The 25,579-nt window shown below is 41.4% G+C and overlaps 1 protein-coding gene across 1 annotated transcript in view; it reads right to left on the bottom strand.

Annotated features, from left to right (window-relative positions):
* Positions 1-9,849: 9,849 nt before the first annotated feature.
* PCNT (pericentrin) overlaps positions 9,850-25,579 on the bottom strand; it is a 104,497-nt gene continuing 88,767 nt past the window's right edge. The window contains exons 43-52 of the mRNA XM_075180444.1: positions 22,778-23,494; positions 22,394-22,629; positions 21,825-21,918; positions 15,993-16,160; positions 15,092-15,244; positions 14,744-14,982; positions 13,334-13,407; positions 12,878-13,025; positions 12,666-12,793; positions 9,850-10,219 (exon numbers count right to left, since the gene is read on the bottom strand). Coding sequence (XP_075036545.1) covers positions 10,176-10,219; positions 12,666-12,793; positions 12,878-13,025; positions 13,334-13,407; positions 14,744-14,982; positions 15,092-15,244; positions 15,993-16,160; positions 21,825-21,918; positions 22,394-22,629; positions 22,778-23,494 — 2,001 coding nt within the window. The 3' untranslated portion in view covers positions 9,850-10,175. The remainder of the gene's footprint in view (positions 10,220-12,665; positions 12,794-12,877; positions 13,026-13,333; positions 13,408-14,743; positions 14,983-15,091; positions 15,245-15,992; positions 16,161-21,824; positions 21,919-22,393; positions 22,630-22,777; positions 23,495-25,579) is intronic.

Here is a 25,579-nt window from a genome sequence, read left to right on the forward strand (position 1 = left end):
TATGTCTATCCCAAGCATGTTTAAATTGCTCTACTGTCTTAGCCTCTGCCGCCTCTAATGGGAAGTTATTCCACCTATCCACTATCCTTTTTGTGAAGTAATTTTTGCTCAAATTTCCTCAGAACCTACTTCCCTCCAGTTTCAGTGCATGTCTTCATGTTCTAATACTTCTCTTCCTTTGAAGAATGTTTCCCTCCTGTACTTTTTTTGCTCCAAAAAATACATCTTAAGATCTTTTAGTCTTTCCTGGTAAGTTTTGTGATGTAGACCATGCACCATTTTAGTTGCCCTTCTTTGTACAGCCTGTAATGTATATATATCTTTTGGGAGATATGGCCTCCAGAACTGAACACAATAATCTAGATGAGGCCGTACCAATGACCTATACCGTGACATTATTATTTCTTTCTGCTACTGATTCCTCTCCCTATACAACCAAACATATGACTTGTCTTTCTCATTGCTTTGTTACATTGCTTACCTGCCTTTATGTCACCTGAACTAGTGACTATTCAATCCGTTTCCTCCTCGGTAGTTTTCATTATAGTGTTAATGTTATATGTAGCCTTTGGGTTTTGCAGACCCAAGTGCATGATTTTGCATTTTTTTGGGCATTAAACTGTAGTTGCCACTCTCTTGACCATTCTTCTAGTCTACCTAGATCATTAATCATTTGTTTTACCCCTCCTGGTGTGTCTACCCTGTTGCATATCTTTGTGTCATCTGCAAAAAGGCATACTTTCCCTTCAATACCATTAGTGATATTTATTTGCTGAGCTTTAACTCTTAAAAGAGCTGTAAAGCAAACAACCACTTGAAGGTACCAATGGGGAAACAGAGCACAGTAGCCCAAAACCATATAATGGAACCCTTGCCTGAACCTAGCTATAATGGGTCTTGGAGCTGCTTGCTCTCATTCTCATTCAAATGTCTTCTTGGTTAAGAATGCCAACCTTGTCGACCCTCCTTACGACCAGCCACATGTTTAAGTATTTGGAGGCAACAGTTTATTGTGAAATTATCAAGTTAGCCTCTAGTCTCAAAGGCTTCAAGCGTGCCCTCAAGACTCATTTCTTTATTCAAGCCTATTAGCCTTCCTCCTAACTCCCTTGTCTCAGTTTTCACCCCCAATCGATACCACGCTTTTTGTGTCTCCCCCTTTCCTTTAGGATATAATCTCTGACAAGCAGGGCCCTCTTTCCTTGAGTTCTTCTACTACTCCATCAGCCTCTGTACCTCTTGGTCTGCTTCCCTAGACCTGTTCTCTTAAGCTCAGGCCCACTTCATGCTGGTCATTCTCATCACTCTCACTCACTGTCCCGTAAATAATTTAATCTGCATTAACGTTTTATCTGTATATTTGTTTATTCAGTATGTCTGGTCTTTGTATTTTGTTCTTCATATACTGTGTAATGGATCACTGCTTATTGTTTGTTATGTACGGGCAAGGATATTGCTGCTAGAAAGATTGCACCTAAATCAACCATTTATCGGATCATCAATAACTTCATGGAGAGAGGTTCAATAGTTGTGCAGAAGGCTTCAGGGTGCCCAAGAATGACCAGCAAGCGGCAGGACCATATCCTAAAGTTGATGCAGCTGTGGAATCTGGGCACCAACAGTGCAGAACTTGCCCAGGAATGGCAGCAGGCAGGTGTGAGTGCACACACAGTGAGGTGAAGACTTTGGAGGATGGCCTGGTGTCAAGAAGGACAAAAGAAGCCACTTCTCCCCAGGAAAAACATCAATGACAGACTGATATTCTGCAAAAGGTACAGGGATTGGACTGCTGAGGACTGGGGTACAATCATTTTCTCTGATGAATCCCCTTTCAGATTGTTTGGGGCATCTGGAAAACGCTTGTCCAGAGAAGGAAAGGTGAGTGCTACCATCAGTTCTGTGTCATGCCAACAGTAAAGCATCCTGTGACCATTCATGTGTGGGATTGCTTCTCAGTCAAGGGAGTGGGCTCATTCACAATTCTGCCTAAGAACATAGCCATGAATAAAGAATGGTACCAAAACATCCTCCAAGAGAAACTTCTCCCAACCATCCATGAACAATTTGGTGACGAACAATGCCTTTTCCAGCTTGATGGAGCACCTTGCCATAAGACAAAAGTGATAACCAAGTGCCTCAGGGATCAAAACATCAAAATTTTGGGTTCATGGCCAGGAAACTCCACAGACCTTAATCCCATTGAGAACTTGCGGTCAACCCTCAAGAGGTGGGTGCACAAACAAAAACCCACAAATTCTGACAAACTCCAAGCATTGATTAGGCAAAATAGGCAGCCATCAGTCAGTATGTGGCCCAGAAGTTGATTGACAGCATGCCAGGGCAAATTGCAGAGGTCTTCAAAAAGAAGAGTCAACACTGCAAATATTGACTCTTTGCATAAACTTAATGTAATAAAAAGCCTTTGAAACTTACGCCACGAGCTGCGGTGGTTCCCCTCACCGCCGAGACTCTCTGCCCCAGCTTGTCGGCGTCCCGGCCATCTCCATGACGATCAGGACGTCACTTCCGCTTTCTTCGTCCAAGTTGCCTGGGCAACAGCTGGGCAGCTTTCTCCCCATTGCCGCTGCACCCGGCCAGCTGTCAAACAGCCGGGTGCGCGCGCACAGTCTGTCAAAGGATATTCACAGCCTCCTGGGCTGATTAGTGCAGGTGGGATGCTGCATCTTCATTGGGCAGCATGTGTATATAAGGCAGGGAGGGCTTAGCCTCCCTGCCGGTTATAGCGATCAGTACCCTGTCTGCTTGCCTGCTCCTGTTGCTGTTTGTGAGAACTTTGGATTTATTACCGTGTATGACCTCCTGCCTGGAACCTGAACATTAATTGTTTGCTCCTTGCCCTGACCTTTGCCTTGTTTCCCGTACTTCCTTTGATCGCTGCCAGCCCTGACCATTTGCCTGTGCCTGACCACGTTTCCTGCTTCAGACCCTAGACCTTTGGCCTGTCCCTTACTCTGCTTGTACTATCTTGGGCGACAGTACGTTCATAAGCTTGTACTACATTGCGTTTAAGTCCTGGGGGAATCTGAGTGCCTGTGAACATAACTAGCTCTACGGGAAAGGCTATAGGTGAAGACCTCTACAACTAGTTCTAGAAACTCATGATAATACTGTTAGCCGTAACAATACCATAGCAACATCTGACAAAAAGGTCTAAAAACACTGAAGCAGCAAACTTTGTGAAAATCAATACTTGTGTCATTCTCAAAACTTTTGGCCATGACTGTACATGAACATAAAACCTCCTGACTTCTTTGTTTACTTGTCTGTTACCCACATACATAATGAGAATTGCACAAGTTGTACAGATTCATTCATGTGTTGGATTAACAATATATCAATGTGTGACTGGATCACTTATAAATAACTTATGGTATAAATTTATTTAAAGGAAATAGCACAAGGCGCTTATTTATATAATTGCAAATGTACTTATTTTTGATATTTTGGGTATGTTGGTAAAAAAAAATATCTTTATTTCTGAGACCAGGGGAAGAAATTCATGTGTTTTAACCTTGCTAGAGGAAATGCATGAGGTATATATCTGATACACAAAAGACTTTCTCCACAAAGGCTTATTATATTGTGATGTGGGGGAAATGACTTGTTTGGGGTTTTGTGACTTTCTTTGGGAATGGGTATTCTGCAGCTGTCTGAAGAAAGGACCCATTTTAATCTCATGTTAATTAGACCTTTTGATGTGTGAGGTTCCAGCACATGAAGGTTTAATTAAACTTGTTATTACATTTCCTGTGTCCAAAATAAGATGCAGGAAATCACAGCAAGTTTTAGAATATCACAGATAAGTGTAAATATTGTTAGCTTTGCATTACATGTAAATTCATGTTTGGGTAAACAAATTGCATCCTAGTTCTAAAAATAGCTCAGACCTCAAGGGGACTGGCTTACCCAGTGAGGCTGTGTTCAAATCTGTATAAAAAGCAATGGCTTGTATTGAAATTTGTTCTTCTGGTTCCATCTGACCTGATCACTGGTACCTTTTAATCAGTGTGATTGCAAATAAACATAACTTGCTTCAAAGAACTGCTTGAAAACGTCTTCCATGCTGAAAATCCTATGATCTACAGATTAGACCCAAAATATAATCCGTTCCCAGCTGTTTCTGAGGTTTGGATCCTGCATCCAGTACCACCGCTCTGCCCGCTACCCAGCAGCTCTGGCCAGTGTGATAGGCCAGGGGGGGATTCATCCACAGCAACCCTGATCCATAGGAAGAGGTCAGGAGTACCAGCCCAGGTACACTCGCAGCGTCAGTTATCCAGAAGAAACCCGGTTCTGGATGCCGATAAATGAGTCCAGTGGTGAGAGCATTTGTAATCCCCTCCTACTGAGGTGAGAGGGCGCATTTGGGATAACAAAAGGGAACAATGGCAAAGTAAGCCCAGCCGGTTCCCAGCAACAACAGAGAGGGTGGCATAGGTGGTCCATCCTGTCACACAATGCATTTATTTAAAAGCTCTATATATGAGGCATGTATTGAAACATAAAAGGTGGTTTTCTTTTATGCTTAGTACTAAAGCCTGTTCTACAATCTCAGCTTTATTGGATTGTCATGATGATGTTTTTTGAAGTTGGTGGTGTGCAGTAATCACTTAGGGGTATTTATAACAACAGATGTTGAAAACCAATCTACAAAATAGGTCAAATACAATACAAACACCAGGCAGAACATATAATTGAAAATTTCCTTTATTTTTCTTTTTTTTCACCCATTATTTCACCCATTATGACTAATATGTCAGGTTTCACAATCCAGCAATCATAATCAATGCATTTACCGCCAAGAATAGTATCAACATTTTTTGAAGATTTTTTTTTAAAGTTTTATTGAGAACTTCAAGCATAATCAAAAAGGTAAACAGTGTTAAACAAAAATTCAATCACTAATATTTTTGTTTAATATTAGAACACAGTAGAAGAAGGACAACGCATAAGAGAGATACATTAGGGACTTGAGTAGATAAGGGCTGGTTGCATGTACAACTGGAGGATTAATGCCTCCTGGGTTGACAGATGAAGAGTGATGCAATGAGCAGAATTGTGTGCAACTTCCTTGTCTCGCGCGTGTGTGTGTGTGTGTGTGTATTAGAAGAATTGATAATAATCAACGACTAATGCAGCAGTATATTTAGAACTGTACTATGTTTTCATTTTAATATCAAATGTATTGTGTGTATAAATCCATATAGCTTTTCAGTGAGAAAAGAAAGTTTGCAATAAAGGGAAACCATTATTTTGTCCAGTGACTACGTTGGAGGTGATAAATAAGGCTCAGTGTTCCAAGGCAATAGTGTTAGAATTTTGTTTTCCTCCATTAAACAATTTAGAAACATTGTCAAATCTTGGGCATGTCCCCACCAGAGTATTTTTTATCTATGTTCAAAAAGGTATAGAACTCGAGAAAATGATTGAGGAAATATAGACCACTGGAATGCATTTCTAGAAATTCCCGATGTGGATGAACTTGAAATCTTTTCAAAGGTGCATAATCACAATTATTATCTTGGAGGACCATTGATGTCATTATTGAAAAATGTATATGCATGTGCAGTAATTGTGTCACAGTACCACCTTGTGACTTATTTGAGTAGCTATTATTTTGATGAATTGTTTAAACCACATAAGTAGATTTTTTTTTTCATCTACTATTAAATTGTTCATTCACAATGGCATATATACTCTTCAGCAGTGTCATGCTGACACCAAAGTCTGATCTGACAAAGCTCAACCAGTATAGATTAGCAGCAAAGAACAGTTTTCGTTTTTTTTTTAAAAAAAATATTTTATTCTTTTGATTTGTTTTTCCCACCTGCCCAACTATTAAAGTGATGGGTGTTATAAAGCACTGGATTTGATTTTGTTCTTCGACTGCTTCACCGCGTCCTTGTCCATGCAAGCACACACCCTGTAATATTCTAAAATGGCTCATGTGTTTGTGTGGGTTTCCTTCCCACACTCCAAAAACATACTGGTAGGTCAAATGGCTGTTAACAAAACTGACCCTAGTCTGTGTGTATTAGGGAATTTAGACTGTAAGCCCCAATGGGGCAAAGACTGATGTGAGTTCTCTGTACAGCGCTGTGGAATTAGTGGGTCTATATAAATAAATGGTGGTGGTGATGATGATGATGATGTGTTGATGTCATCATGTTTGTGTATTTACACACTCCTCTACATTCCGAAACATACATATAAAATCTCATACCAGTATTCATTTTTGATTTTCTATCCTCGGGTCGTAAGTGTAGTGGCTTAACAAGTGGAGCATGTTCATAATATACTTTGTCCATGAAAACGTGTCTCCTGGTCACTGCACTTTAATAGTAATGCAATAGTTTTTAGAGTTAACAGGGCTCATTTAATAAAATCACCTGTCTCTTCCTCTTCTAGCTTTTCCTCCTTCTGTTCAGTGGGAACATCTCTGCTAACCCTGGACTTATTTGTAAGTAATTTATATTGTTTATTTCAGGTTTCCTCTTATTTAACTCAAACAACATATGCCTTGGTGAATCAAATACAATAGTATTTTATTGTAATGTCTTCATAACTGTTTCATACATCATAGGGTGCTACTATTGATAACTAATGTAGAACATATTATGGACAAGAAAAAAAAAATAAGTAGTGGAGCACATAGGAACCCACAAAAAACAATTAAAACATCTATAGTCATATGCTTTATATTAAAACAATGAGGTGAGTACACTCGTATTAAGGGGGTGAAATATTTTAAAATATCAAAAATAACTATTTTATCTATTTTCATTTTCTATCACAAAATTACATTTTGCACCTTTATTACTTTGATCCCTAGAGAAAACCCATCTATTCTGAATTTTATAAGAGTTTTGTATTCTGTAATTATAGAGTGATTATGTATGCCCGTCCACCAAAACAAATGCTAATTAGTTACCCTAATATTTGTTTATAACCCAGTGTGTTAACATACAATAATTTATTCGTTCTGGCAAGAACATAATTAGCTATGCATAATTGTCAACTCACCCACAAAATAAGGGGAGCTGAACAATATTAGTCTGAATAATAAATAGCTCTGGCAGTTAATTACAAAATACTACATAGCAAAACCTCAATAGATATTTAACAGACCCTGTGGAGCAACATTGTTGCAGTACTAGAGATTTGGAAAACAAGGGGCCTGATTCATTAAAGTAAGGCAAAAAAGGAGTACATCTTCTCCTGGACAAACCATGTGACAATGCAAGGGGTGCAAATTAGGTTATTATTTTGAACATAAGTTAAATACTGGCTGCTTTATTCATGTAGCACAAATACTTCATCGATTTTTTTGCACTGAAATTAAAGTTGATTTAGGGCAGTGTTTCCCAACCCTAGTCCTCAAGTACCCCTAACAGTGCATGTTTTCCAGATGCCCAGTGATATAATTATACCACCTGTGGATCTGTTACAATGTGTCAGTCAGTAATGATTACACCTGTGCTCCAGCAAGGAGATATGGAAAACATGCACTTGAGGACTAGTGTTGGGAAACACTGATCTAGGGCCTGCCTTAACCCATCTATAGATCTGTCCCCACATTTAAAGTTCACGTCCCCTCCAATGTTTTTACTAAGGTGTAAAGTTACTCCTTTTTTTGCTTAACTTTTCTTAAACAAATCAGGTCCAAGAGATTTTAATTAGTCTATAAAGGAAAAAACAACCATATCTGCCTGATAGGGAGATCAATCAGTACTATTAACAGCATTCTTTGTAATCTCTCTTTTCTAGCTGGACAAATATTCAATATGATGTAGCACTTACCCTTGTGTATCAAACCATTGCCCCATAGATTGTAAGAAGGGCCATCTTACCTCTCTGTATGTTTGCATTACCCAGTATTTTATTACTGTTTGTTCCCAATTGTAAAGCGCTACGGAATCTGCTGGCGCTATATAAATGATGATGATGATTCTATACACACTTCTACATAATAGAATAAGTGTGAATAGCACAGATTGAATGTGGTACTGTGAATAAACAGCAAAGAGATGTATAAGTGTATAGGCTGTGTACAGTAGATATGAAAATACAGATAGTGAAAAAATTACCAGACACCAGAACCAAAAGAAGTGGTAATAATTGTAAGAATTTATTGAGCTCTGAAGAGCACAACAATATAGTGTTTAATAAAACCCTTATTTATCCTGAATGAGATTCTTTTTTTTTTTTTTTTTAGTATACAACAATTGTCTATGATGTCAGATACATATGAACATAAAAAATCAGTGTTGAGAACCCTAGTGACTATTAGATCAACCATTCAATCAGTTTATTACTTTTAATTGAACACTTTATCATGTTAACCAAATATTTTGCTAAATTATCATCTGCTTGAAGCATTTAATGGATATTAATAAAGTTGAAAAGGGTTTAAACATTTTTGTTTGGATCATAAGAGTGCCTCCATATCACAACTTGTTTTGGTTGAAAAGATATACTTTTTTCTGGGAAAGCATCCTCAATAGATAAATGTGAATGTTTAATGATTTATAGGGAGGTTCAATACATATTCCTGGTAACATTTTTTTTAATTTGAAATATTTTCAACTCACTCAATTTGAAAAGGGACAAAACACAGAACCTGGCCCCAAGTTGAGGCTGATATTTGCGGAATTATTGTCTACCCCTCATAATCAATAAGAAATGTGCCATATGCCTTGTGCAGGTTTAGACAGAACAGGAACCTTTGTAGCCAGCATGTTAAACAGGCACCGGCTGGCAAATCTCAGCCCGGGGGGTGCTCAGGCGGCCGCATCACATAACATGCAATACGGCCGCGTCATTGATGACATGGCTGCATGCATCGCGTGTCATGTGACGCGGCCGCAGGTAATATTAAGGAAAACGTGCATCCACGGGGGCGGGCGGGACGGCCCAAACAGGGGTCAGACTGAGCGGCCCGGGGGACCGATGCCTACCTCTTCCCCCGGACCAGCCCGCCCCTGATGTTAAATGCCATATCTAAAAGCCTATCCACTACCTAAACTCACACTCTCAGGTGATGATCTCATTTAACTCAAATATAAGAATTGCCTTTTACTAATTACCTCCATTTATACATTTTTATTAACACCTGGGTTTTTTATTTTAGCAACGCCGCTGTCCTAAATTATCCTAATGACTCAGTGGAAGGAAATATATCCTGTGGCAGAGATCTCCATCAGACCTCCTTTTGGCCTTACAGAGCAGCAATTTTATATTTACTCCAATGTAGCCCATCCGGGCGTCTAAAGGATAATTAAAAAGCAGAATGTAGTCATGTGAGGGGCCTCTGTCATAGTGTGCTTCTACAGGAAACGAAGAAGTTCATACATCTAGCTTGATCTTCTCCCACAAGACGAGCAGACATTGATCTGGTAACAAAGAACCCTTGCAGAAGGTTTACAAGATAATCATCAGCTCACTAAGGTCTCTGGGGGCACAGGGCAATTTAAGGGGCAATATCAAGATGGATTGCCTCTACAATTATTGTAATTTTCACAGAAAAATGAATAGGTGCATTTGTTTCATGAGCAACAGTACCAATGTTTTAGGCAAATTGGATGTGCTCTAGTAGAATCGTGCTTTGGACAATAAGCAGTAAAACAAAATACAATGAACAGTGTTAAAAGTCAGCATCTTTATCACCAATCTACCACTTATTGGTTGAATCTTAACTCATGGTACTAGTATGACCGAACAAGACTGAGAAAATAATTACAATAAATATGGAATAATATTCCAACATCGGTACATTAACATTATAAAAAGCAAAGTTGTTTGTAGTATCAAGTTAGAAGACTGCAAATATTCATGTGAATCAACAGATTTATTTTTTTAAACAAAGTAAAAAAACAAACCAACTTTACATAAAAAACACAAACAAAATCCATTGACCAACCAGTGATCTCCCAGACCATTGTGTCCATGAAATGAGAAACGTGCCTGTACCTTCTGACCCAAATTTTATCAAACATATTAAAATACATATTTTATACAAGTGCTAAAAAATATTGTGTGTGTGTGTATATATATATATATATAAATAGGTTTATTGCATAATAGAAAAATACAAAAGAAACATTTTTTTGCATATTTAAAAAAAAAAAAAAAAAAAAAGCATGGATTTGTTGCGGTCACTTCCGGACGTACTTAACACGAGAATGTTCTGGTGAATGGCCTGTTGACAGAAAAAGGAGGTTACTTTCAGACTGTAGATATTGTTTAATGGGGAAACAGAGTATGCAATCACCTGCCCATGGAAAGTATATGTAAGTTACTAAATACAGTCAAGTAACAGTTTCAGAAGTTTATGGGGCGGGGGGGAATTCAATTGGTTTGTGAGAACAACGTGGCACACGCACTATTAATCTTAATATGGTAATTTAAACGCAGATTTTTGCCAGCCAAAATCAGCGATGAAATTCCCGTACTAACAGTAATAATGCACACTAATACCATAGTAACGGTAATAGTGCGCAGGCTGCGTTGTGAGAATTGAATTCCCCGCTATGAAAACTATGCACAAGTCAGTAACCAGAGAATTAGATTGAAGCCTGGATCTAATTACTACAGAACCTTTAAACAGGAGGAGTGTGGGACAAAAAAAAAAAGCTAACAAACCATTCAGGGCTCAAAAGTTATGGCATCTAAACATTATGTTGAGTTACTATTTATTTATTTTTAAAACTTAAGTTCCCTAACAACCTCCCCATCATACCTAGACTATGTAACATCATGTGCAACACTTTGCTTGAGTGTCATTCATTTCTGTGGAAATGTGTGTATCCCACAGAAAAGTTGCACCAAATGGTTTCAATTTAGCCCAGTCCCCAATATCTGTCAGCTAATTCTTGTATGGGTACCTTATATTCCTTTTTCCTGTATAATGAGCATAAAAAAATATTTATTCTAATGTGCTACAAAAAATCCTGTACATTTAAAATTCACTTGTGTGAAGAAATAAAACAGTTGTGTCCATTGAAATGGACAAATGCAAAAAGGTGAAACTTTATGAGATTGCCCTGTGGTCCTCAAGTACTTACGGGTAAATTCCCTTATAACAGCCAATCTTGCTAGTATGCATTTTTTTTCTTTTAGAAATATAAAAATAACTAACAAAGAAAAAGAACTGACCCATCTTCCCTATAACCCCAAGTAACATTTTAAAATTCCCCTATTCGCTAACGGAAGTATAGGACACAGACAATGGATGCCCCAGAACTGCCCTCAATGGGAAGGGAAGAATGTCTAAGAATGAAGAACCATCTAAAGGACCTTCCAACTAAAAGGGGCAATGTTTACTTTGTAAAAAAGTATGAGACCAGATGGCCACTCTGCAAATCTGGTCTCCCAAACATCCATACGCAAGAAGGACCTCCTGTTCATCCAGTTCACTGTCAAGTCCAAAGGGAACTAGTACCCCAACCATAGAACAGGTCTGCCGGATTGCTGTCCTTAACCAGTTGTGAGATCTACTGAGAGTAGGAATTAGCAGACAAAGCAGCACATTTGGAGAGTGAAGGGACTGCTTTCTGAAAAGTACCAAGTGTGAGGACACAAAACACCAAGAATGTCTGGTTGATGTGAAAATGAAAACCACCTTAATGTGGTAGAATGATGGAACTGCATGAATGACCTCGGTTTCCGAGGGCATAGGCTGACACTAGTCACTAGTAACCACAGTATTCCTGCTATTTGCAGGTCTCCGGAATACTGTGTGTTTTAGGAACTCACTGCAGTGTGTTTTGGTGATGAAAACTCCTCTCTGGGAAGTCTGAAAAGGACACCAGAATGTACAATACCAATCACCACTGAGATATTTTGCCTATGACACGGCATTGAACAGGGACAGGCGATCGGGTGATGCTGCAAGGACCTGTAGCAATAAATGACTGTCTCACCCTAGACGGCCAGGGGTCTACTTATGGTCAAAAACCTACCGAGACTGTCCTTCTATTGACAATAAAACATAAAATACAATATAAAGCAAAGACAGAAAAGCCCTGTGCCAAACTACTAAGGAGGACACTGGGAAATGAATAGGAGCAGGGTAGTAGGCATTTATAAGGGAAGGAGGGGGGAAGGGGTCAATTGTTTATCAGTGCCGTGCATCCTAGGGGCGACTGAGAAAGTAACTTCGTTATTAAAACGAATAACATTTACATATTATAAAAGGTAAAACATGTACAAACTCTTTATATTTTAACATTAGCTGATAAAAGAATCCTATTGTGGTGAAAGAATTTCTCTGTACACCACAGTCATTTGAACAGCACTGCAGTGAGCTCTGTGCCCATAATAGCAAGTTTCTGTCACTTGCTATGTACACAAGTTCTGCAAGGGAAATGGAACACTTACATGCACGTTTTGAGAACATTTCAACACATATTTTATGTTTAATGGATCTAAAAGTCTTTCAAGTTGCACATTTAATGTTTTGGCAAATCTCTGGTAACATGGAAAACTCTTGGCGCATTGGAACAGTGTGACATTTACAGATATTTTAAGTATTTAAAGCAGTAATTAAAACCTATTTAGCTAATAATCTGGGAATATTCTTGAAAGGGAAGAAAATACTAATATTACTCTCTGTAGCATTGTTCATTCAACTATCATATTCTTACCATTCTGTAGTCCACCCAGTCTCCGTTGGACCATCTCTAAGTGGTGGATATACTCTGTAATGGATTGTTCAGGATCTTGAGAGGCACACCGAGGTATTTCTGGAGATAGGACTGGAGAGTGATTCAGCCTGTGTAAAAGATAGAAAGAGCTCAACTAACTTCATTGAATTCTAATGAAAATATAGCGATGGGAGATAATTCAGTTTACTAACCATTTTGAAGAAAAAGGGGACGGTTTCAGAGAGGAGCTGCCAATGGTAGTGTTAGGGCTATGGTGGACACCAAAAGGCAAGTCTCGGGTGGGAGGAGAGTTTAACATTGTACTGCCCTGCTGTAAAACTTCTGTCCTTTTGACTGTCACTAATACCAAATCAATCAATCAGAATATAAAAAGGAAAACAGGGGAAACAGAGTAAGTAGAAACAATAACAATAAATGATACAAACTGGTCACATGAGACAACAAACCAGGCACACTAAAATACACTTTAAAGCCCATTTGTATGTATGTTTTTCTTTTTATCGATTGTTGCCATTATTTTGTGGGGTGGTAACCTTTGGCCAGGGAGAAGGGGAGATTGGCTGGGAGGGAAAAATGACGACAGTTAGGCGAGGTCTAAGGGTGCCCACACACAAGCATACACACACACTAATTGTTCATAGTTTTACCTTGCTGTGTCAGTGGCTCTTCAACACCATCCTTCCGATTAATTTTATGCCATTTTCTTACCAAGAATTTTAACCTATATATAAAAAAAAAAAAGTCATAATATATAGCGATTCGTAAGAACCAGATAACGGTTTTGATCAGCCATGGGCAAGTTAAACAAACAATTACATTTGGGATTGGTTACAACACATTTTATATATACCATATTATTGAAAAAACAAACAAACCCCTCCTTGAGGTGTGTTGTTAAACATAACATCAAGTTACATGAAAGTAGGAATAAAAATAAAAAAAATAAATCTGAAAATTAATAAATATATTAATATTATATTTTTTAATATGGTGAGACGGAGATGTGTTTTGGTGCTGGTAGTGTCCTCCACCTCGCTTGGTCTGTTTTGGGAAGGTGCTTGTGCTCCTACTTGCAGAGATAATGTTGCTGTTAACCTACAGATCCTTCAGCGGTTGAATCCTTAGTGAAACTAGATTGTATTATTTTCAACTACTTTTCAAGTATTGGCAATAAGCAGATTCTGGTTCATAAAAATCACAATAGGTACACACTGAAGTCTCCAATGGACACTGATAACAAACAAAGGAGCACTGGACTATGAACAAGAGCACAACACCTCCCCCAAGTTGGATTAGGGAATGAAGGAGGACATCCCCAGCACAACCACCAAATCCAAAACACCTCTGGGTCTCAGAATTTTATTTAGTATATTTATAAACTTCCATATTCTATTTTACTCTATTACATTTTTTCATACTTTCATCTGATTTGGTTTTAATTATTTTTAATAGTGAGCATCAAGGAGAAAGAAATTCAACAGTAAGAGCTAGTAGAGCTAGAGAAGAATATGTAGTGCTTAACAGAACCTAAAACATTCCAAGTGCACAACGGAATCCCATCTAGTGGAAAAAATAATAAGAGTTGTATGAACTTTGTTTCATATAGATATACGTTTGAGACAACAAACTTTTTAATAGGTGCAGCATATCACTTGTTTGCCTTTGGAAGACACTGTTCTTTCCACTAATACTTCATCTATGTCTTCATTCTTGCATTTATTGCCCTAATAATACCATGAAGCTGCCCATTACATGCAGTATTGCTCTCACTTACACAATTACAAGAGCAAATAGGTCACTGTCTCTTACAAAATCAGCATTCTCATCTCCCAAAATACTAAGTGCTGCCATAAGAAAGTGGATGATCTAATTGGCTACAAGTTGTTCCATTCTGAGGCCACCTCACATATTGTAACACACTGACGTGCAGTAGATGAAAACTTTACCCTAATCAACTACACCTTTAAAATGACAAAACAAGGACTTTTGTAAGGAGACAAGGTTCGAAATGGACTGACAGTCCCCTTGTGTATTCGAAGCAATGACATTATCTGTACCTGGAGATGGCGATTACAGCTCTCACAGCTGACCGAAATCTGGTGAGGCTGGATTGGCATTTTCTAGGAATCTGTAAATCTGCAGGAGATGGGTACACACCCATGCGTGCAATCAGAGACAATGTTGCTTTTTCACAAGCCTGGAAGCCTCCCAGGAGTAGCAGGAGATATTTCTTTTGGTACACTAAGGCTTTACGGAAGCTCTCTGCTCTGAGGTATCTCCTGTATAGACGCTGCATCTGAGAAAAGTAGTATGAAAAGTATTTCAATGTGAGGACGCAATAAATACAAGTTCCCTATGAGAAAGCATTTGCTGTAGTTGTATGGGTGGGGGAGGAGTTTGCATACCTTGGAGTTTGGTACATCTGACAGAGGCCTGTTTTCCAGTGTTGCCTTGCCCAACTCTGATTCTGCATGTTTTAGTGCAACCTGTAACAGGCGCTTTTCACGGTGCCACACCGCGCGCTCTGCCTCCAGTACAGAGTTTACATCTGAATGAGGCTACAAAAAACCAACACATTTTATAGTGCATATGAATTTTTAAATTTGATATTGTCTTAAAACTGTCTAAAGTGACTGTGCATCCAACATGGTATGAATATAAATAGGACATGGCATAGAGAGCAAATTAAATAGAGGGGATATTGTACATACTGAAACCAGTAAACTACCTTTGAAAGTTGAGCTACAGTATTAACTCCATGCTGTCCACTGTACTTGTGACAAGGCCCGCTCACCACTGTACCAGTGTCCTTCCAAGTGACAAACCTCTCTCTATTTACTTGGATCTAGAACTAATACTTATGAGAAATAGGGGCAACTACGCCGGTGGCAAACAAATGTGCTCAAAACAAATTAGTTACATATGCAACCATTTTATTTGGTAATTAAGCAACTAGATAAAACTGCCCCATTGCCATCCATAAATGATATCAAATTTTATCTTGAAAAAGCATGCATTATGGCAGTACTAAATCTTATTAATAAATTCATACAGGCAGGAATATTTTTTACCAAAGTACACTGTACTCTTGCATCAATTCGCAAAGAAGTGTGGGCTGGGGTGGGATGGGGGGGATTATTATAGGTGCAAAAGTAGAGGACTATGTTGAAAAACCTTTATTAAATATATTTATTCAAAACAAGTAAAGACTAGTTTAAAATAATGAATAAGTAGAAGATGAACAAAGTTCTTAATAATCAATGACACGGCTAAAAGATCACTTATTGTATATAATGACCAGTGTACCTGCTCCTTAACCTCCTTCTGAGGAGTCCCCTGTAGGCTCCTGGTGAGTTTGGTTAGTTGACTTCGCAGCTCTAGCTTCTCTTTGGTTAACTGTGACACAGTGTTTGTGAGTTCCTCATTCTCACGCTTCAGCACATTGATCACACTGGACAGTGACTGCGCTGGCAGCTAAAAAAAAAAAAAAAAGGAAGGTGACTTAATCTGGCAAATAATTATGAAAAAAGGGGATTTTTACTCACCGTAAAATCTGACTCCATTGGGGGACACTGCGAGACATTGGGTATAGTAGGTGGTCAGGAGTTCTTGTCACTTTAACTGTTAAATCTTTGGACTCCTCCCCTGCTATGCCCCTCCTCTCCAGAGAGATCCTCAGTGAACTAAGGAGGTAACATAACCTAGACAGGTCTTAAAAATAAAGAATCATAATCCAAATTTTCACACACAGAACTATATACAGAGCAAGGGAGGGTGCGCAGTGTCCCCCAATGGAGTCAGAGAAACGGATTTTACGGTGAGCAAAAATACCCTTTTCTCTTTCCTACCATTGGGGGACACTGCGAGACATTGGGGATATACCAAAGCTTCCTCAAGGGTGGGAATGCTCTGGACCAGCTGCACGCATTATCCTGCGCCCAAAGCTTGCATCAGCCGATGCAAAGCCCTGAAGTCTATAGAATTTAGTGAATGTGTGGATGGAAGACCAAGTCGCCGCTCTACACAACTGTTCTGCCGACGCGCCGTGCCTAGCCGCCCAGGAGGCACCCACTGCCTTAGTAGAATGTGCCCTTAAGGACTGCGGAACGGCTAGAGAAGCTGAAACATAAGCCTCACGAATCGTGGACGTAATCCACCGAGCAATTGACTGCTTTGAAGCAGGCCAGCCTCTTTTATTTGCATCATATAAAATAAAAAGATCTCTGGTCTTTCTAACCTGCGCTGTACGATCTACATAAATTTGTAGAGCTCGCACCACATCCAAGTACTGCATAGACCCTTCTGAAGAGTCCCTCTTTGCCTTAAAAGCAGGGACAACAATTTCCTGATTTAGGTGGAATCTAGAAACCACTTTAGGGACAAAAGACGGCTTGGTCCGAAGGACTGCCCTGTCTGCGTGAAAAATAAGAAAAGGAGGGTCACAGCGAAGTGCCCCAAGCTCAGACACTCTTCGTGCTGAAGCTATGGCCAACAAAAACACTTTTTTCCACGTAAGATACCTTAAAGTCAACAGACTGACGGCTCAAACGGATGCTTGGAAAGAGCCCGAAGAACCACATTGAGGTCCCAAGGCTCCACAGGATGACAAAAATGAGGTTGCAAGTGCAACACCCCCTGCAGGAAAGTCTTGATATCTGCATATTCAGCAATCTTTTTCTGAAAATAGAAAGAAAGGGCGGATACCTGCCCCTTGAGGGAACTAAGCCGCAAACCCTTCTGAATACCTTCCTGAAGAAATTCCAGGACCCGGGAAATCTTAAATCTTGAGGAAGGAAGACCCCTAGACTCACACCAAACAATGTATGTCTTCCATACTCTATAATAAATGGAAGATGACGCAGGCTTCCTGGCCCTAATCATGGTGTTTATGACCTCTTGCGAGAAACCCTTAGCTTTAAGTATTAGGGTTTCAATAGCCAGGCCGTCAAAGCCAGCTGATCCAAACCTTGGTAAAGGAATGGACCCTGAACCAGAAGATCTGCTTGCATGGGAAGCCGAAATGCAGGAGCTCCTGCTAACAACAGCAGATCTGAGAACCACGCTCTGCGTGGCCAGAATGGAGCTATGAAGATTGCGGGAACTTTCTCCCTCTTCACCTTCTTTAGCACCCGCGCAATCATTGGGATGGGCGGGAAAATGTACACCATCTGATACTGCAAAGGAGCTGACATGGCATCTACTATTTCTGCCGCTGGGTGTCGTGCTCTTGCGCCGTAGCGCGGCACCTGATGGTTCAGACTGGACGCCATCAGGTCTATCTCCGGCCAACCCCACCGCTCCACCAGCAGGGAGAATACCCGACTGTTTAGAGCCCATTCCCCGGGATGAAGGGTGTGTCTGCTGAGGAAGTCCGCTTCCCAGTTCTTTACCCCCGGAATGTGGATGGCTGAAATCCCGGGGACCTGATGTTCCGCCCACGCTAGTATGCGTCTGGCCTCTCGCATAGCGGCCACGCTGTGAGTGCCCCCCTGATGATTTATGTACGCTACCGTGGTGGAGTTGTCGGACTGAATTTGAAGAGGGTTTTCCCCTTAGAAAATCCTAAGCCCTTATCAGAGTGTTGTACACTGCTCTGAGTTCCAGAATGTTTATTGGAAGACGTGATTCCTGAGGGGACCAGAGACCCTGAAGCCTCAGGGTTCCTGTTACTCCCCCCCATCCCGACAGACTGGCGTCTGTTGTGACTAGAGTCCAAGACCATATCTGTAGGGATTGGCCTCTCTCCAAGTTGGATCGGGACGTCCACCAGAGCAGAGATAGAGGGTTTGGCTGTCCACAGCCACAAGGCTGTTTGTCCAAATTCATCTGCGACCCTGACCACTTCCACAGGATCTCTCCCTGAAGTGGACGGGAGTGGAATTGAGCAAACGGCACTGCCTCGAATACCGAGACCATCGTCCCCAGAAGCCTCATGCAACTGAGAATCGAGACACTCCTCTTCCTCAGCAAGGCTTTTGTCTTTGACTGCAAAGCTAAGACCTTCTCTACTGGGAGATAAATTCTCAGAGACTGAGTATCGAAAAGCAGGCCCAAGAAACGCATCTGCTGAGATGGCACCAGTGATGATTTGGGTAAATTCAACACCCAACCGTGACTCTGAAGAAACTGCATAACAGTCTGAATCTGCTGGGATAAAAGGAGCGCAGACGGTGCCTTCAACAGAAGGTCGACTAGGTAAGGGACAATTGTTATGCCCCTCTGGCGTAATAGACCTGCCATGATCTTGGTAAAGACCCTGGGGGCGGTAGCCAGTCCGAAGGGGAGTGCCCTGAACTGAAAGTGCGCCTTTCCTACCCCAAACAGAAGTAGACCCTGGTGTCCTTCCCAAATTGGTATATGCAGGTAGGCATCCTTGATGTCTAACGATGCCAGAAACTCCCCTTTTTCTATCCCTGCTATAACCGAGCGAAGGGATTCCATGCAAAATTTTTGAATCTTCAGCTGCTTGTTTAGAGACCGAAGATTCAGGATGGGCCGGAATGATGCGTCTGGTTTTGGCACCAGGAAGAGGTTTGAGTAAAAACCTCAGCCCCTTTCTCAAGGAGGAACCTGAACTATTACTTGAGCAGCCAGGAGCTTTTGTATGGCTTCCTGAAGTGCTACACCTCTGCGGGGTCAAGAGGGGAGAGGAGTGACGAAGAACCTGTGAGGGGGGGAGTGGGCTAGATCTATGACATAGCCCCGGGACACAACTCCTCGAACCCAGAGATCCGTTGTGGATTTCCTCCACTGATTCCTGAATTGAAGAAGTCGTGCCCCCACCAGATGTGCCCCCTGGAGAACTAAGTCACGCAGAGGGCTTGTTCGCTGGACGAGCAGAACCTCTCCTAGTCGTACCTCTACCTCCTCTGCCTCTAATGGCCAAAGATCTAGATGCTGAGGAATGCCCTCTACTAAGGGCACCTTCCCCTCGGGAAAAACTCAGAAAGGAACGAAATCTACCCTGACGGGGTCTGATTGAAACCGTAGGTAGAGCCGTACTCTTGCTTCCCGTGGTCTCCTGAATAACCCTTTCGAGCTCCGCCCCGAATAGAGTTAGCCCATCAAAAGGGTAAATTTTCTAAAGCCCTCTTAGAGTCTGCGTCTACCGACCACGTTTGTAACCATAGGTTAAGACGAGCTGCTATAATCAGAGCCGAGGCCTTAGCATTTACCGAAACTGTATCTATGGCAGCATTCGTACATATTCTGCTAGATCAACTAGCTGTGTACGCGGAGTATTATCTCTAAGGCCCCTAATCAAGGTCTCCATCCATAACTGTAAGGCCTTGTTGGCCCATGCTACCGCCATATTAGGCCTAAACATACTTCCCACAGCGGTGTAAGCTGGGCGAAGAGCCAGATCACACTTCTTATCAGTGTAATCCTTAAGGGATATCCTCTCTTGGACAAGAATAGCTGAAGATGAAGCTAACCGGGCTACCGGGGCGTCCACCTTAGGCAAAGTCTCCCATTTCACTGTATCCTCAGGAGGCAGCGGATAGAGGGACTTAAATTTTCCCGGCATCATGAACTGTTTATTTGGCCTGCGCCAAACTTCAGAAATAATCTCCAACATTTCTGGGGAATGCGGGAAAAGAGCTAACTGTGCCTTAGGTCTTTTAAACAAGGATATACCCTTAGGTGCTACGGGTTCCGGGTCAGCTAACCCTAAGGCATGTTTGATACCCAAAATAAGACTGTCCACACTTGTGGAGCCAGAGTCCGCATCATAAAAAGCCTCCCCTTCAGGGTCAATCTCTACCTCACCTTCCTCGGCTGAGGAGTGATCAGAAAGCTGATCTATTTCTAGATCTGCCTCAGTAATGGCCCTCTTACCCCTCTGGGGAATAGATAGTGGCCTATCTTCTCCGTGAGTGGACCCTCCCTGTGATGTGGAAGCTTTCTCGACAGACTGGCTGCCTGCAAGTGTAAGTGTGGTAGTGTTGTCACGTACCTCTATTGCTCGCAGCATCACGGCCGTCATTTTCTCCATAGCCGAAGAAAAGGACCGCATCCAGGGCGGTTCCACCATTGTAGAGGATCCCTCCTGGGCTGAATCGTCCTGCCTCTGAGCGCCAGCAGTACAAGCTGCGCAAAGGGCGTCTCGGTCTGAGTGGGCAACAGAAAGTTTATGGTTACATTTTGAACAGGTAAAATACAATGCAGCAGGCACAGAAGCACCCTTGCCTTTTGCTGTACCCTTCTCCGCCATTGTTCTGCTTCTTAAAATAATTCTTAAAAGTAATGCAGACAACTTAAGGCGACCAAACAGAAGAGATCTGTGCTAGGCAGTCTCTGAAAGAGCACCACTCCAAATAAAAGTAAGTTCAAAATAGTACTGTCTGTGAAAATCTCTTCCTCCAATGGCCGCCAGGAGAGAAAAAACCGGAGAAATAAACTGGCTTACCCTCTGGTGTCAGCGCTTTCCTCCTGCAGTGTGCCCAGAGCTATTTGTTTGGCAGAGCAGCCGCTCACCTCAGCGAGTGTGAGCGCTGCTTCTGCCATGTCCTGTACTCCCCTCTGCTCGTTGTCTAGGGGAGCAGAGCTGCCGGTCAGAAGGTCTCTATGGGGGAGGAGAGGCTGCTGCCGCCTTACTCCCCGCTGGTGCTGCTTAGGACTCACCGCTAATGTCCTCCAGTCTGCACCAACACTCACCACCGATTCCTCTGTCCCTTCTCTCATCTCCTATTAAAATAATGGCCCTAAAGAATGACTGCCGGCAGAGGTGCTGGTAACATGAGCGCTAGGCTTCACTTACCTGCGCTGGGATCCAGAGTGTGTAGAGCCAAGTCCTGCTCACTCTGCTGGGCTGCTAGGATCCCGCGCTGCACCTATAAAGGATAAAAATAAAATTATGATATCTATAACTAAACTGAGTATAGGCAGGAGCCTATACTCCAGTGACCGAACTCTAGGTCACTTACAAAAAACTGAGGATCTCTCTGGAGAGGAGGGGCATAGCAGGGGAGGAGTCCAAGGATTTAACAGATGTCTCGCAGTGTCCCCCAATGGTAGGAAAGAGAAAGGTACAAGTGGTTACAGTGACATCATGTAGAGAGGTAAGTGGATGTCTATCACTTCAAGCTGGGAAGCCCCTAAATAACCAAACAAATGCTCACAAACTGAAACACTAACCTGTACAAATCCTTGTTGAATTTCAGACTTCAGCTCTGCCAAAGAGTTCAATAATGCCGTCACTTCAGCTTCATTTGGGAAGTCTTTCTGTACCCTGAAAAGCAGCACAGAATTAAAGGACATTTTCAGATATGAATCAAGGTAAGTTTACATATCTCAGTGTATCCCTATATTCAACTGCAGCTCTGTGGAAAGTTTAGTACAGCATTACCTCTACACTCTATTACAGACAGCTGAAGGCCCACACATTTTAGAGGACATGTCTCAGTGGGACCTGATATAGGTAAACAGCTGCTTCAAGATGATGTGGCATCACTGGCCCTGCTCTGGTGTATGATTCCACACTGTGCATACACACAAATAATGAATCTGTCACATTCTGCAAGCTCTGGCACCCTAGCATGATCAACAAGATCGAAAACTTTAAGCATAAGCACTGCAGATATTTCAGGTATGTTACTATGCTTAAAAACACAATACATATGATAAACATTAGTGTTCAATAGATACTTTACTTGGGCATTATTGTACCAATTATTTTCTCCCTCGTACAATCAACGGTCACTTACCCATCACTTCTGTTTTGCACCCATTTCTTTACTTTCAGCACAGTGTGAAGTAACTGCTGCCATATTCTTTGCAAGTGAATGGTCACAGAGTCCACATTTTTAGCGGGACTACTTGCATCACTCCGGAAGAGATTCTTTCGGGAGGCCAAAGCACGTTCCTGTTCTTCTAGGTCTGCCAGCATGTGCTGAAGTTCCTGGATACGACGCACATCTCGCTCATGTTGTAACTGCAAGTCCTGGATGAAGAAAAATAGTCAACAGATCTGGCAGTGAGACTTATGAAATAATATATCCTGTCCCTCTGTACAGGATAAACTAAATATAAGAATGTTATTCTACTAAATAAAGCAAGCTTGCTTTAAAATGTGATCTAAGAAGCCTCACCATTATCCGCTGGTCTTTTTCCAATTCTCGCACTCTATTTACTTCTGTATGTTTTGGTCTTTTTGTTTCATTTTCACATTCTTTTGCCCAAACTCTTTCCTCCTCCTGAAGGATCAAAAGCTGAGCTTGATACTGATCACGCTCTTTCTGCAGTCGAATTTCACGCTCGCTTTGCTGCTCCAAAACGCTTTCCAGTTGCTGCTTCTGGCCCTGTAAGGACTCAAATAGAGAACGCAACTTTATTGCATTCTCCCGTTCGCTTTGCGTTTCCTCTCGACAGGCTTGTACCTCAGATTCCAGCTGTCGCTTAGCATGAACAACTTGGTGTTGGGTCTTCTCCACCATGGTAGCAAGGTCCCTAGAGCGTCTCCTCTCCTCTTCCAACTGACTCTGTAAGGTCAGCACCATTTTCTGCTCTTGTTGCTGCTCATCTTCTTTCTTGGACAATACATGATCGTGCTGCTGTCTAAGCTGCTCCAACATATTGCGTTCGAGTGTCAAGGCATTTGAAAGACTTATGGAGTGTGTCCTTTCCTTCTGTAATTCCTTCTCTGCCTCAGCCATCTTGCCATGTTCCTGAGCAAGAAGGGCCTTACAGCGAGACTGCTCTATTTCAAGCTCTTTCCGGAGATTGCTACTGTAGGTCTGCTCTTGAGACAGACCTGCAGAGATCTTGGTGTTCAGTATTCGTTGCTCTTCCAGGGTCACTGACGCTTCCTAGTAAAATAGGAAAGCAAAAATATTTAATAGTAGGAAAAGCTTTGGATCACAGAAACAAGGATACAAGAGGCATTGACAATTGACAGACAATGGTTATGTTCCAAGCCTACAAGGTACAGAACTGGCAAAAACAGACCCCTCTCCAATACAACCCATTGCTCTTCCTCAGTTTACCATTACACCAGTAAAGAAGCAAGTAGACAAAAATCAAAACAGAGGTGCAGTTGCAAGTACTTGAATATGTAGAATAAAAGGAATAGTAAATACAATTTGCTTCTATCCTCTTCAATTCTCAGCTGTTACAATGGGATGACCCAAGCAATAATAGTAGGGAGGGCAGCCATCTATGCTGCAGAAATGAAAGACAATTTTAATAAGTAGCTGTGTGGAGAACATGTCTCCCAAACCGTGTGTCAGCAGGTGGACATTATGTCCATCAGATAAAGTCTGAAGAAGGTATGAATCGTTGACCATCCAGCCACTTTGCAGAGATCCACTGTTGAGGCCTGAGCATACCAAAGAAGTTGCCCCTGCTCTTGTTGAGTGAGCTTTCAGGATTTCTGAGCAATGCCTCTCATATGCCTGTGTAATTACTTCTGTGACCCATAACGACATGGTCTGTTTGGAACAGATATAACCTATCCAAGGTCCTGTTTGAATCACAGTTGTTCTATATTCCTAAATCCCTCTGTTCTGGATAAGTATTCAGATACTGCTATGACAAAATCCAGTGTGTGTAGCCTTCTTTCTTTATCATCAGCGGGATGTGAAAAATATGATTTCTTTAAACAATATATAAAGTGGACATCACTTTAGGTAGGAAAGGTGTGTTAGTCTTTAGTACTACCTTATCTGTGTAGGAGTTATGAAAGTGTTCTTTGTACCACAAAGCCTGTAGATCTCCAATCCTGTGGGAAGTTAATCCCAATAGGAATACCCACCTTCAGTGTAAACCAGCTCAGGGAAACCTCTAAAGGCTCAAATGGATCAAGCAGAGTGTTGCAAACTAAATTGTGACACATGATCTCAAAGGACTTAATGAAAGGAAAAAATTCTCTTCACTGCTTAATAAAAACAGATCAGGTCTTCTGAAGCAAACTTGGTATTTAGCATGACACAGATCAGATATCTATATCTTTAGAGTTGAGACTAAGGCCATCCTGAAGAAAATCAAAAATATGTACAAGAGCAGCCAAAGCTGGCTCCAGTTTAGACTCGAACTACATGATGAAATTCTTCTAAATTTTATAATAGGCCACCAAAGAGTTATTTTCTCTTCTCTGAAGTAGCGTGTCAAATCCATTCTCTGAAATTCCTTTATATTTAAGCAATGACCACACAATCTCAATGCCATCAAAGATAGTCCTAGATTACAGAGCCCGACTAAAACAAAACATCAAACCTGTAAAACAACTTTTGTATGTACCAAGGACAAGTAGCTGCCTGACAGCTGCAGCTCTGTGCCACGATGCTCCCTCATCTGGTAGAAAGAGCCTTCAGTTTATAAGGGACAGGCTTCCCTGCTCCAATGCAAGCATGATGGATCACAGAAATGATCCACCTGGCTATATTCTGTTTACAATGCTTTTAAGAGATTGGCAGCCATCTAGAGGACCAGAAGATCATCAGTCTTCCTACAGTCTAGTGTTTTTCTGACAACATCCAGCAATTGAAGGTAATCCTCCTTCTCTGAGGAAGGAGTCTGACTCAAATCTGGAATCATGATGTCCTGATTTAAGTGGAGTTTAGAATCCACCATAATCTATAAGGCCGATTTTGTACAGAAAATGACTCTATATACAGGGATAACTAAAAAGGGAGCCCCCAGTTCAGACTACCTTCGCACTGTGGAAATGGCCAAAAAAAAAAAGAAGTCTTCCATACGAGAAAATTGAAATATATCGATTCAAAAGGAGCTTGTTCTAATGCTTCACTAAATTCAAGACCCAAAGAGAACCAATGGAAGACTGAATGGTGTGGTCTCAGATGCGACATACCCAGTAAGAAAGTTTGCACCTCCAGTAATAGCTCTAGCCTCTTCTCGAAGAAAACAGAGTGCAGATATCTAAACCTTAAGTAAAC

This window comes from Mixophyes fleayi, chromosome 7 (assembly GCF_038048845.1).
Source record: "Mixophyes fleayi isolate aMixFle1 chromosome 7, aMixFle1.hap1, whole genome shotgun sequence".
Taxonomy (NCBI): Eukaryota; Metazoa; Chordata; class Amphibia; order Anura; family Limnodynastidae; genus Mixophyes; species Mixophyes fleayi.